Source organism: Leptodactylus fuscus, chromosome 4 (assembly GCF_031893055.1).
Source record: "Leptodactylus fuscus isolate aLepFus1 chromosome 4, aLepFus1.hap2, whole genome shotgun sequence".
NCBI lineage: Eukaryota > Metazoa > Chordata > Amphibia > Anura > Leptodactylidae > Leptodactylus > Leptodactylus fuscus.
The window spans coordinates 193,873,626-193,886,340 of NC_134268.1; the positions used below are offsets into that span (position 1 = coordinate 193,873,626).

General features: G+C 43.3%; 1 protein-coding gene across 1 annotated transcript in view; it reads right to left on the bottom strand.

Annotated features, from left to right (window-relative positions):
- Window positions 1-12,715, bottom strand: part of VIPR2 (vasoactive intestinal peptide receptor 2) — a 64,323-nt gene that overhangs the window by 7,678 nt on the left and 43,930 nt on the right. Inside the window, exons 5-9 of the mRNA XM_075271543.1 lie at window positions 8,378-8,475; window positions 4,520-4,646; window positions 2,298-2,448; window positions 1,359-1,419; window positions 691-760 (exon numbers count right to left, since the gene is read on the bottom strand). Of these exons, the coding sequence (XP_075127644.1) occupies window positions 691-760; window positions 1,359-1,419; window positions 2,298-2,448; window positions 4,520-4,646; window positions 8,378-8,475 (507 nt within the window). The remainder of the gene's footprint in view (window positions 1-690; window positions 761-1,358; window positions 1,420-2,297; window positions 2,449-4,519; window positions 4,647-8,377; window positions 8,476-12,715) is intronic.

A 12,715-nucleotide genomic window follows, 5' to 3' on the forward strand; every position in this document is an offset into this window, starting at 1 on the left:
TTCCCCCTATCCTTTCAATATATTACGAGCGTATCACATTGAAACTAATAGGGAAAAAAGCCTCCCATTCATTTCAATGGGGAGCGCACGTATGCCGACTCCCATTGGAATGAATGGGATCTGCTTCGTACGCACTGATTCTGAACATGTTTTACATTCAGAATCAGCTCAGTGTATACTTAGTGTGAATGCACCCTTAAAAATACTGACTTGCTCTATTTTCGTCTGTTTTGAGGGTCTCACAGAGCCCATAAAAATCAATGGATCTGTTTTTGCGGCTGTACATCGGATTGATGTCCAAGTTACATCGGTTATAAAGCAAATTTTAGTCACACTTTTTGGCTAGATTTCTAGATATCTATACCCTTTGGGAGATCACACTGTTCTTTAGGAAAACTGCAGCTTTCTTTGCAGAATCCAATATGAGTAGATGACTAGTTGGGTATAGAGAACAATTTTTTTTTATTCCTAGTATGTTTTCCAAATTGATTTTTTTTTTTATTTGTCTCATTATTTGCTTTGTGCATCTCTATACATGGCGGGAGGGAAGAACGTGCGGATGCTGCACTTTTTCCTATTTGCAATCTTCTTTTCTATCGGAAAGTTAAGACATAAGAAAAGGTGAACAATAGATCGAGAATATGTGTTAGGAAATGTATTCCATGCATAGCTAAATGGAAATTCACTCACAATAATGGAAATAATGATTGGTATCCTTATAACCCACCAAGGAATGCTCTCCTCATTGGTATCCCAGCACCTGCAACAAGAAGCATATTGAGATATAGCCAAAATATACACTTAAAGGGGTGATCCCAAAAACTGGAAAAACTTCATAGACTGATTCATACAAATGTGATAACATTAACAATACCAAAAAAACAGCCCTACAGAGTCATTTTCACTGATTTTGACATCTTTATTCACCCCTTTGCATCTCCAGTATTTTCATTTTATGTGGGCAGGCTCATGTCTATACCATGTGACCATCAAGCAACTGCACCTCCCTGGAGTGCATTGCAGTCTGACCCCGCCCCCATGTGGTGTGCTCAGTAGGAAGTAAAACCAGGCAGGGACCTCTAGGAAAAGCGGAGGGGTGGACAAAGTGTGTCCACCGTCTCACAGCAGCTGGTGGACATTACTGCGGCAACCAGGTATAGGAAGTAATTCACACCACAGAGAAATAGGTGAGCAAAGATGTGGATTCTGCTTTATTTTTGATCATGAAAATCTATTGTACATATTAATAACTTTACTCACTGTATGTTGTGAGGCATGTGTAGTATAATGAGAATACCCCTTTAAGCAAAAATAAAACACTTCCCCTTAAAGTCCCAATATAAAGACTTTGTACATACCCGGTATCTTCCAAATAAATCCTTGTAAATATCCATACAATAATACATATAGTAGGGATACCTGATGAATAGAAGAATATAAAGGGTTAATTCACTAAAATGTAAGTGTTTCCAATTAGATTCCATTTGCAAATATTTCACAGAAAATTTGTTACAGATCAAACTGATTTGTTGCTTATTATATTGTAGGGTCTCTTCAATAACTGAATCTATCATCTATCTATCTATCTATCTATCTATCTATCTATCTATCTATCTATCTATCTATCCTGGGCTCCACTGCGGCATCCTCCTTTTTTCCACTCCACAGTCATCCATCATCTTATTCGACCCCGAGGTCACAGCTGAAGTCTATGTTTGGGCCTCACTGGTGACATTGGCGATGATGATGTCATCACTCTGACACTACCGCCACTGGCTTAACTGTAGGGATCACAGGGGTCGCAGCTGCAACTGGGCCCAAAGGTCAGTCTCAACATAATGCAGCTGGATAAACTGCTTTGATCTACTTTTTGTTTCCTTTGATGGATGGCAGTCTGTACATCGTAAATTTATGATCCCTGGTGAAGTGGAGTGAGAAGATTTATGATACACAGCCTTTCATAGTAAAAAAAAAAAATGCAGTCCTGGGTGTTGGACTCCCTCAGATCTAGTATCCTAAGGATAGACTATTGATACTAGAAAGCAAACTGGAAAACCCCTTTAATTTTTATAGACTTTTTCTGCCCTCTAAAACAGACAGCCAACATGGTGGCCAGCTGGAACCTTGGTAGATGAAAAAATAGAAGTCTGAATAAACATATAAGAATCAAAGGGTCCTCCGTGTACTGTTCATGGAAATCACAGACCGCACACGGATGAAAATCATAGAGGTGTGAATAAGGCCTGACACATACACCACCACGTACACAGACAACAGAACAAGGAAGGAAAGCTTACCCCATCCGATGAAGAGATATATTATAAAATGTCGGTTCGGAGAGAATATAACCACTAGTAGAGTGTGCAGATAAACTCCTTCAACCAATAGCCAGAAGAAATTTGCTGTTATACAGTAATGAACAAACACTAACATGATCTTACAGCCGGTCTGTAACACAAGACAAAGATGATCATAAGTATTATAACATAGAAACCGATCATTTGTACATTACAGAGACCAATAGCAAGTCTATCAGCACTAAAATCTCTGTGGTCACTTCTTTAACCAATGCACACCCAAGTCTGGCCCATGGGGTACACAATATGGCAATGACTGGACTGTGCCCAGTGCCACACTCCACGGTCGCTGATGTACCACCGGTCTAGCCTGTCTTCAGGGAGAAGACGTCCGGCAACACGCCCGGTGGAATGAAGACACAATACACACACCAAGAACCAGCTAAAGAATCAGGAATGAGGTGCCTGACCTCCTCAAGCTGCCCGAGCCATGTATGACACCTTCTGATAGCTATAAAGCAAGTCCACTGACTGCTGCGTGAATTCCACCTCCACCACAGTTTGGGAACTGGCCCTCAAGTAGTATGTCCCTTCCCACCAAATATATCCCAGGAAACTCCAAACATCGCTGAACATCAACACATAACTTCTCCTAATCTGTAACCCTCAGGTTCAGCTCCATTCCACCTTTTAAGATTCTTCACGTAATCCAGCACCCAGAAATATTTTTGAAGAAATGACCACATGATGACCGGTACCAAGCCAAGTAACATGTGACAATTAACATATTACACAGTGCACATTCTATAGCAACATAGTACAATATGCAATACAACTTGAGTAACAATGTCTAGGGAAACCAAGCCATGTCACACTGCACTGAGGCTGTGTCTTGGTAAAACCACAAACAGAGTGTGAACAATGGTTTGCTTCCTTCCTTGCCTATCTATGCAACTGTTATTGAGTCTAAGGGTAGAACAGCCAATTGGGCGTCCAATACCACCTTAGACTTCTACTACTTAAGGCTTTAATGGGGACATCCAGTTTCTGCTATTGATGATCTATCCTTACGATAGGTCATATACAAGGCTTCTCCCATGTTGCACCACTTCTCTGGAATGGACTATCCTGGACAATTAGATTAACTCCCAAAATCTACAGTTTCAAGCGCAACCTTGAAGACACATCTTTACAGACAGGCCTACCACAATTTCTAATGTAAACCCTTCCATTCCGTAATTAGAATCCCTAAAATTAACCCTCCTCTCTTCATGTCCCCGCATTACCCTGCACGATATGATGCCGTTTCAGACTAACGTTATATGTCCAGACACCATCTGCACGTGACTAGTGACGGCTCATACAGATTTATGTTTGTGTAATGACAGTAACCTCTATTACAAAATTGTCTGACCCCTGTATAAGCAATGTCGCCCCTGCTACCTGTTTTGTCACCCCCTCTACCTCATAGATTGTAAGCTCTTGCGAGCAGAGCCCTTAGTCCCATTGTGTGAAATGACTATTTCTTTGTAAAGTATCTTTATATCTGTATTTGAACCCTACAAATTGTACAGCGCTGCGGAATATGTTGGCGCTATATACATAAAATTTATTATTATTATTATTATTATTAATAATTTTAGGACCAACCCAGCAAACCGACACAGGTTGTTTTGTCCTTTGTGATGGCATGGGGAATGATTTTTTTGGCTAAGGGCCTTGGGATAGTCAAAGATGTTATGCAGTTTCTACAATTACAACTTTACAATATAGGTAGACCATAAAACAATCATCAGCAGGTTGCAGATATAATAAAGCGATCAGTACTGAAAAATTAGGTTCAACCTCCATTGACCCCATTGTGTACTTTGGGTGTCGACCTAGGGTAATGGCACAGGAATTTTCCATGATGAGACCTCTTTGCACACACACAGGGTCATAGACTTTGTAATCTGTGGTTATGTACCAAATAGGGAACAGAAGACTACTTTAGACTATCTTTTGCATGAATTATGAGCCATAAAGATCACATTTAGCGTCTTCATTGTGTATAATGCCTACATGTCTACATTGCCGTAAAACAAGGGTATGCAAAATTTCCATCCATAGCAGACATCTGTAAATAACCCTTAGTGAGTTTGATTCAGTATATTATAGTAAATTGAGGATTGGAAGTAACATATTGTAGGCACATCATGTAAATCAGAAGAAAATGTAATTACCAGAGAATCTGGACAATCATAATAATCGGAATAGAGGAAATCGTCCTTCATTAATACTGAGATAGCTTTCAAAATAAAAGAGAGGAACAAGTTCAGATGGATGTAGTTTCTTGTACAATGAAGTTTTCTAGGTCGAAAAGAAAAGAAAAAAAATGATCAAGATTAAAATCACACCATATGATAACACAATATTCTTAATCCATTAAGGACAAGCCCCATTTTAGCCTTTTTTTTCCCATTCCACCTGCCTGAAAGCCACAATTTTGTGCTATTTTCCCATTTACATAGCTGTATGATGGCTTATTTTTTTTTGTGGGACACAAAATTTCATAACGGCAGTGTTCTGGATACACGCCATGAAGAGATCGGCAATCTTTGGCACTCCAGCTGTTATGACACTACACTTCCCGGTATGATCACGTGCTCGTCTCGTCTCAGAACTCCCATATAAGTGACTGGGGCATGCTGGGAGTTGTAGTCTCACCCCAACTGGAGTCTCAACAGTAGCTGAATCCCTGATATAATGTATTGAAAAACTTTAGATTTTTTGGGGAAGGAATGAAAAACAGCAATTCCACAATTTTGTAATTTTTGTGTATATAATGTTCACTCTGTTGGATAATGTAATGTTATCCTCATGTGCCATTCCATAGGATTAGGATGATACTAAATGTGTTTCTTTTTTAATGCATTATCACTTTTTCAGTCTCAAAGAAATGCACGAATCATGCGGAGAGGAAAGTAGTTCATGAAGTACTTTTCTCTTCGCATGTTCTGTGCGAACACTGCACGGAAAACACATGGACCCCATTATAGTCTATGGGGTCTGTGTGCTTCATAAGCTCACCGCTTGTCAATGCGTTCAGTATTCCGTTCTGGGGTGGGTCCCCATGCGGTCTCAAAGACTTTACATAGGGCAACATATGAAGCCAATGGCTCCGCTTAAATTGTTCCTTTCCCACTTATGTGACCTATTCTGCTGAAAATGAGAGAAAATCTAAGTGAATAAATATTCAGTAACACAATATTCAGGCCGGATTATTGCAGTAAATTATTCTGACCTTCTAAACTCTATGAAAATAAATTGGGCATTTGCAAAACAAAGCGAAAATCTCTTCTAATCTCGGCCACTCATCGCTGTTGTTCAGATGGTGTAAAATATTTAATTGTTAACTTGCCTAAGGTTTATTACCTCTCACTATGTCTGTCTCTTTTCAACCTTGAAGGACATAAAAGATAATTCAGAACGCACTAATATTTTCCACACCAGAGTAGTTACGGCATAACAGCGACCAGGCCCAGCATGTCCACAATAGCACGTACACAAGGCTAAAACTGGACCAGGGTTACTGTTCTTCAAAAAAAATTTCACCAAAATCCCAAGCAGCTAACTCACTGCAAACTACACTAGATCTCATCCCCCACACAGTTTCAGCCAAAGCCCTTGTAAGAAAGCGGTACTAACTTTTTAACCCCTTAAGGATGGTACAAGTTTATTTTTATACCCATTTTTACCTCCCGGCCTTCCAAGTGCCATAACTATTTCCACTTTGCTGTCCACATAGCCATATCAGTGCTTGCTTTATGCAAGACAAGTTGTATGATAATGTATTGCTCAACAGATAAAAAATGATATGTTTGGTGGAATGGGAAAAAAAAAAGCAATTGTGCTATGCGCTGGCGTCCATTTCAGGCCATCATTTACGCCAGTAAAATGCTACGATCTGGCATAGATTTCACTGCAGGTGCACGGATTTATGAGAAGCAACCACTGCCAGCGCAGGAAATAGGAAAACACATGTCTTAGGAAATCTCCCCTTTAGGTCCACCTACAGATATGTTTTTATAGGTATTTTGTTTCTAAAATCTATTCTTTGAACAGACAGCATTTAGATGATCTGAGTGTCCCCTGACACCTGACAAATTACTTTCTATCACTTGGACCTTCAAGATCCTGTTGGACTTATTGCTGTCCCTTCTCATCTCCATTATATCAAAGCTTCCAGTGGACTTGGATGAACATGCTGGTCACTAGACAGCTAGTCTCTCTCTATACACTCCCTCACAAGTATCTTTTACCAATGGCAGCATTGACGCCTACTTGTACAGCACCCATATGCAGCAGACTCTGGAACCTCTGGCCTCACTACTAGAGATGAGCGAGTAGTATTCGATCGAGTAGGTATTCGATCGAATACTACGGTATTCGAAATACTCGTACTCGATTGAGTACCACTCACTGTTTGAATGTAAAAGTTCGATGCAGAACCAACATTGATTGGCCGAATGCTATACAGTCGGCCAATCAGCGCTGGTTCTTCTCCTACCTTTAGAAGTCTTCTCCGTGCAGCTTCCCCGCGGCGTCTTCCAGCTCTTCAGTCACTCTGCCCAGGCCCGATGCCTAGCAGAGTGAATGAACAGCCGGAAGACGCCGCAGGGACACTGTACGGAGAAGACTTCTCGGAGGATCCAGCCCGACCCTCACTCGTGGACTTGGTAAGTATAATTTGATCGATCGTTGCCTACCCCTGAAACGAGCATTCCCCCCCCCCCATAGACTATAATAGGGTTCGATATTCGATTCGAGTAGTTGAATATTGAGGGGCTACTCGAAACGAATATCGAACCTCGGACATTTTACTGTTCGCTCATCTCTACTCACTACCAATCCCATAGAGGTTCCACAGGTCCATGCTGCACCACTCCACTTGGCTCTCTGTCACTCCTTCTCTCGCTACACATCTGTTATAATTAAATTACTTAAAGATTCAGGAGGTGTTTTGGTCAGTATCTTGTGTATCCATTTGAAACACCTACCAAATGGGAAGTCTATAGACAGACCACGCTTCTGCTGCGGGGCCCGTGGGAGAAGGCGGGCCTGTCACTGATCTTCTCCTGCTTCCTGATACTAATTCACAGTATTTTATTGCCTCTACCACTAGGGGGAGCACAGTGTAACGTGGTTTTTACAGCTTCCATTGAGTTCAGTGAGCTGTATTATTTTCTATGCACTGCGGTCCCCATAGTGGTTATATTTATCAATAAAGATATTTATCAATGTATTTATACCAATTATCTGGGGATCGATTTATACCAGGCATGTTCATGGCACATGGCCATAAAATTGCTACTTTTCTTCTTGTTTGCACTGCACTTTTCTTAAAGCTGAGCAGTGAGGGGGTAGGGCGTCGCACCCCAACAAATTTATTTGTGCAAATAAAGGCTAATGGCTGAGACTGGCCGAAATTGAGAGGTGTAAATGTCTTAGTAATTTTGGCACTTTTCTCTACAACTTACCACCATACTTAAAGAAGACCTTTCATGTCCTCGGGCACATGCATTTTTATATACCGCTAGAAAGCCTACAGTGCGCTGAATTCAGCGCACTGTCGGCTTTCTCATTATGTGCCCCAGGGGAAGAGATATCAGTGCATTTACCGATATCTCTTCACTGTCAGAAGGGCGTTCCTGACAGTCTAGCTGGGAACGCCCCTCCTGACAGTACTGTTCATAGCGCTCTACTGTCAGAGGGGGCATTCCTTACCACCGAGCAATAACGCTGAGCGGTGAGAAACACCCCCATTACTAGTCTATGGACGAGTACAGTCAGGAGAGTGAGGGAGGTGTCCGAGGACATGAAAGGTCCTCTTTAATAAACTCCCCATATTATTGAATGAGCATGGCCCCACATACCTTGGTGATACTGAATATTAGTTTTTTTTATTGAAAAAAATTCCTCAACTCTATATAAACATCACAGGGATGGCCTTTACTACATTTTGCTATGGGGCCTTATGATATCTGTGTTTGCCCCTGCTTATTATGGGATAGTCAAAAATCGTGATTTGGGGTACTTACCGAAATAAACAAAGAATTGCACTTCCAAATGTTAGAGCTATCAGAGAGGCGCTGTGTCCAAGCGTGTAGATTGCCTTCACTATTACATAGAATGACAGCTGGAAATATAAGAATACATTTAGTGATGAAAGTAGAGCGGCAGAACCATTTGGTCAAAATTTAGATAGAAAACAACACCTGTAGGGTCACATTTACTATTACTTAGACAATGTAAACTTAGGCAGTCTGAAAATATACCAGATTTATCACAGTGGTTGCTACTTCTCCAAAATGCAACGCATAATAATAGTAATAATAATAATATCAAAAACACATTGAACATTTCCACCCACACTCCAAAAACATACTGATAGGTTAATTGGCTTCCTAGGAAACTGGTCTCGCCATATGTGTACATCTGAGATAGGCAAATTATACTGCGAGCCCCACTGAGGAGAAGGAACGATGTGAGGAACCAGCAGGAAACATAACTAGAACCACAACAAAACAAAAATTTCGACTAATGAAAATGACATTGCGGCCTGAGGTTTCTATTCCAACAAAAACTTAAGAGAATACTTAGAAAAACTTTTATTCCTCTATTACACAGATACAATGAAGGGAGAGCTGGCAACAAATATTCTTTCAATTAACTTCTATGAGAGTTACAGGAATACCCGAGTGAAGAGGATAAAGCTGGCTATACCCATTAGACTTTAGACTGCTGATGTGGCAGAGATTAGGCTGTCTCTTGTTGGTTGGTCATTGGCTGTCCCATAGGGCCAACCATCAACTTGGTCAGAAGCAAAATCTATTGTGTTGGATTTTTTTCTGTCATGATCTCTGTTGTGTATCGGCTAGACTAACAGAGCTAGGGGAGATTTTTGTATAGTGGCAATGCGTTTGTGCCAACACCCACCCACACAGTGTTCATCATTTTCTGTTTTCAGTACTTCATTACCATTGAAAAACTTTCATGATTGAACTATGGCAGCTTAAAATCCCAAAGTGCTTCCTCTTTAAGGATACCATTGTCTTATTCTGAAATGCTATTATGTTCCAGATAAAATGTTTCAACACCAAGCCTGGAATAGTTACATAGTAGATGAGGTTGGATAAAGACATTAGTCCATCAAGTCCAACCTATAACCCTACAATCCCTACAGTGTTGATCCAGGGGGAGGCAAAAAACCCCATGAGGCTCATGGCAATTGCCCTATTTCAGGGGAAAAAATTCCTTCACGACTCCAAATCTGGCAGTCAGTATAAAAACCCTGGATCAACGTGTCCTTAAAATCTAGGATCCATAAACTGTTATACTTTTCTCTTCAAGAAAGGCATCCAAGCCCTCTTTGAACTTGTTTAATGAATCCGGGGAAAAGTTTCTACAGTGAAGGAATAACTATTTGATACCTTGCTGATTTTGTAGTGTTTCCACCTCCATGCCTGACAGTGGGGACGGTGTTCTTTGCATGACTATAAAATTGGCCTATATGAGCTGTATGCCTACCCCCAACCTATCCCCGTGAAACCCAATAAAGACACTGACAACAGAGGTTGGAAGAATAGGCCACAGCGGCTTTTATTAACATAACCACTTAATTAGCATCAGAAATTACCATATTCATAAACATATCAAGAATGCCATTAGACCCACATGCCAAACATTTCCTAATTTGCATATCCAAAACATAACTCCCCGTTTACCTAACCATCCAATCCCAAAACATAAAACATGAATGGTATCCCCTCCAAGAAGGAGGGGCCTCTGAAGGCACCACCCCCGAGACACCACCATCACCTCCGACTATTACCCCCAGCCGTGATTCACCTAGCCCAAGGGCACCGACATCGGAGGCAATTACGTCCTGGGTACCCCTGACCACAGAACTTGTTATCCATCACGGTTCTCCACCAACATGCATATTACCAAGAGGGTGGAGATGACCCCTTATTCCTCCACCCCCGTTGTGCCTCCAAAGACCCCTCCTGTGCACGCCGCCGTGACAAAACGAAAATTAGGGAGGGCGGGCGGGACAACTTTCCTCTCCAAGCTCCTGAAAACTAATGCCTAACCGTCACTATTTTAATGTTTACCAAAACATATAATAAGCCCACCCACTGTCCTCTAAGTGAACCCTTTCCTGAACTTTCTTTAACCTACTGCTCTACGTCCATTTACAGTCATGTGCCCTTACTCCACTACCCCTTTGGGTACGCTACGTGGGGGCTGTCTTGACTATAAAATTGGCCTATATGAGCTGTATGCCTACCCCCAACCTATCCCCGTGAAACCCAATAAAGACACTGACAACAGAGGTTGGAAGAATAGGCCACAGCGGCTTTTATTAACATAACCACTTAATTAGCATCAGAAATTACCATATTCATAAACATATCAAGAATGCCATTAGACCCACATGCCAAACATTTCCTAATTTGCATATCCAAAACATAACTCCCCGTTTACCTAACCATCCAATCCCAAAACATAAAACATGAATGGTATCCCCTCCAAGAAGGAGAGGCCTCTGAAGGCACCACCCCCGAGACACCACCATCACCTCCGACTATTACCCCCAGCCGTGATTCACCTAGCCCAAGGGCACCGACATCGGAGGCAATTACGTCCTGGGTACCCCTGACCACAGAACTTGTTATCCATCACGGTTCTCCACCAACATGCATATTACCAAGAGGGTGGAGATGACCCCTTATTCCTCCACCCCCGTTGTGCCTCCAAAGACCCCTCCTGTGCACGCCACGACGGGCGCGAGTGACCACCTTACTCGCGCTCGTCTCCCCAGACCCGCACAGCATTAATGATCCCTTCCTGAACGCCTAGCAACCAGATATCCTGCCCGATGGCATTGAGGTGAACGCCATCGCTCCGAAACAACTCAGTCGACACCTTCTCAAGCTCCCTATGCCTAACCACCAAGCCCCCATTGCGAGCGACGAAGCGGCCCACAGCCCGATTAATCTTAATCCTCGCCCGATCAATACCCGACTCCGAACGAGCATGCCTCCAACGCATACGGGCCACAATATCTGACCACACTATGAGGATCCCAGGAAAGGAAGTCCATAAGCGCAGCAAATCCAACTTGATATCCCTCAAGATCTCCCTGGATGCCCGCAGACCCAAGTCATTCCCCCCTGCGTGTATGACTAAAACGTCAGGGGGCCTATCCATATCCACATAATACTGCACCTCTGACAACAATCTGGACCACAACATGCCCCTTACTCCCATCCACCTAATCTGTACCAAGGAGCGATCAAATCCCAGCTGGCGGCCGGATGGCCGGACATCCGCACGAAGACCTCCCCAATGGACAAAAGAGTGGCCGACGACCCACACCAAGCAAGGAGCCGCATCTGCAAAGAAAACAACAAAAAGGAACCATAACACAAATCAAGCATCCCCAACAGGAGACCGACATGTGGCCGCCCCCACCCTCCCCCAACAAAGGCAACCCTTCAAACCAAATGAGGCCTAACGTACAATTTGAAACGGTCAGACTCCCACCTGCCTATACGCCGGATGACCTCGGGCGGCAATCCCCACCTGGCCGCCTCTGTCGCCGCACCTATCCGGAAAGAATGGGAGCTGTACTCGCCAGGAGGGAGGCCCAAAATCTGTAAGCCCCGCCGCAACACCTGAATAAATTGGTAACGAGACAAGCAGGAGGAATCCGCATGCACCAACAAAGAGGTGCCACCCGGCGGGCGACAACCCACAAAAGATTCGAAAAGCGACACCGGGCAAGCGAGCGACCCCTGCAGGGGACACAACCGCACCACCATGCCTCTGCCCTCCTGATCGGTTTTGGATCGGCGAACCCGACAAACCAACTACCCGTCAGACACACAACAGTCAGACATCAGCAAACCACCCGCTCGGACCCGACTAGGAGACACAAGTTCCGATACCCGAAAAGCCCCAAAAAACGCCAGAGAATAAGCCAGGCTAAACAACCCCATCTCATAATCCGAGGAACAAACCCTCCCCAAAACTCCCAGAAGATCCCTAAGAATAGAAAACGACAAAGGCCGACGAGAGTCACGGACCCCAGCACCTCTCCGAAAACCCCTAGCGGCCTGCCGCACCAAAAAGGTTTTAGTAAAATCCTGAAAACCCCGCAACTTGAACCAAAAGGCCAAGGCGGCTAACCTCTTGGATAAACCCGCAGGAGAAATCCCGGACCCAAAGCAGGACCCCACGAAAAACAAAACAGCCGCCTCCCAATCAGAAGGAGAGAGACCCCCATACAATTCAGCGACCAAACGCTCCCACTCAACCCAAACCAAACTATATCCCCGCCAAGTAGAGTCCCCCAAAGAACGCCTCACCAA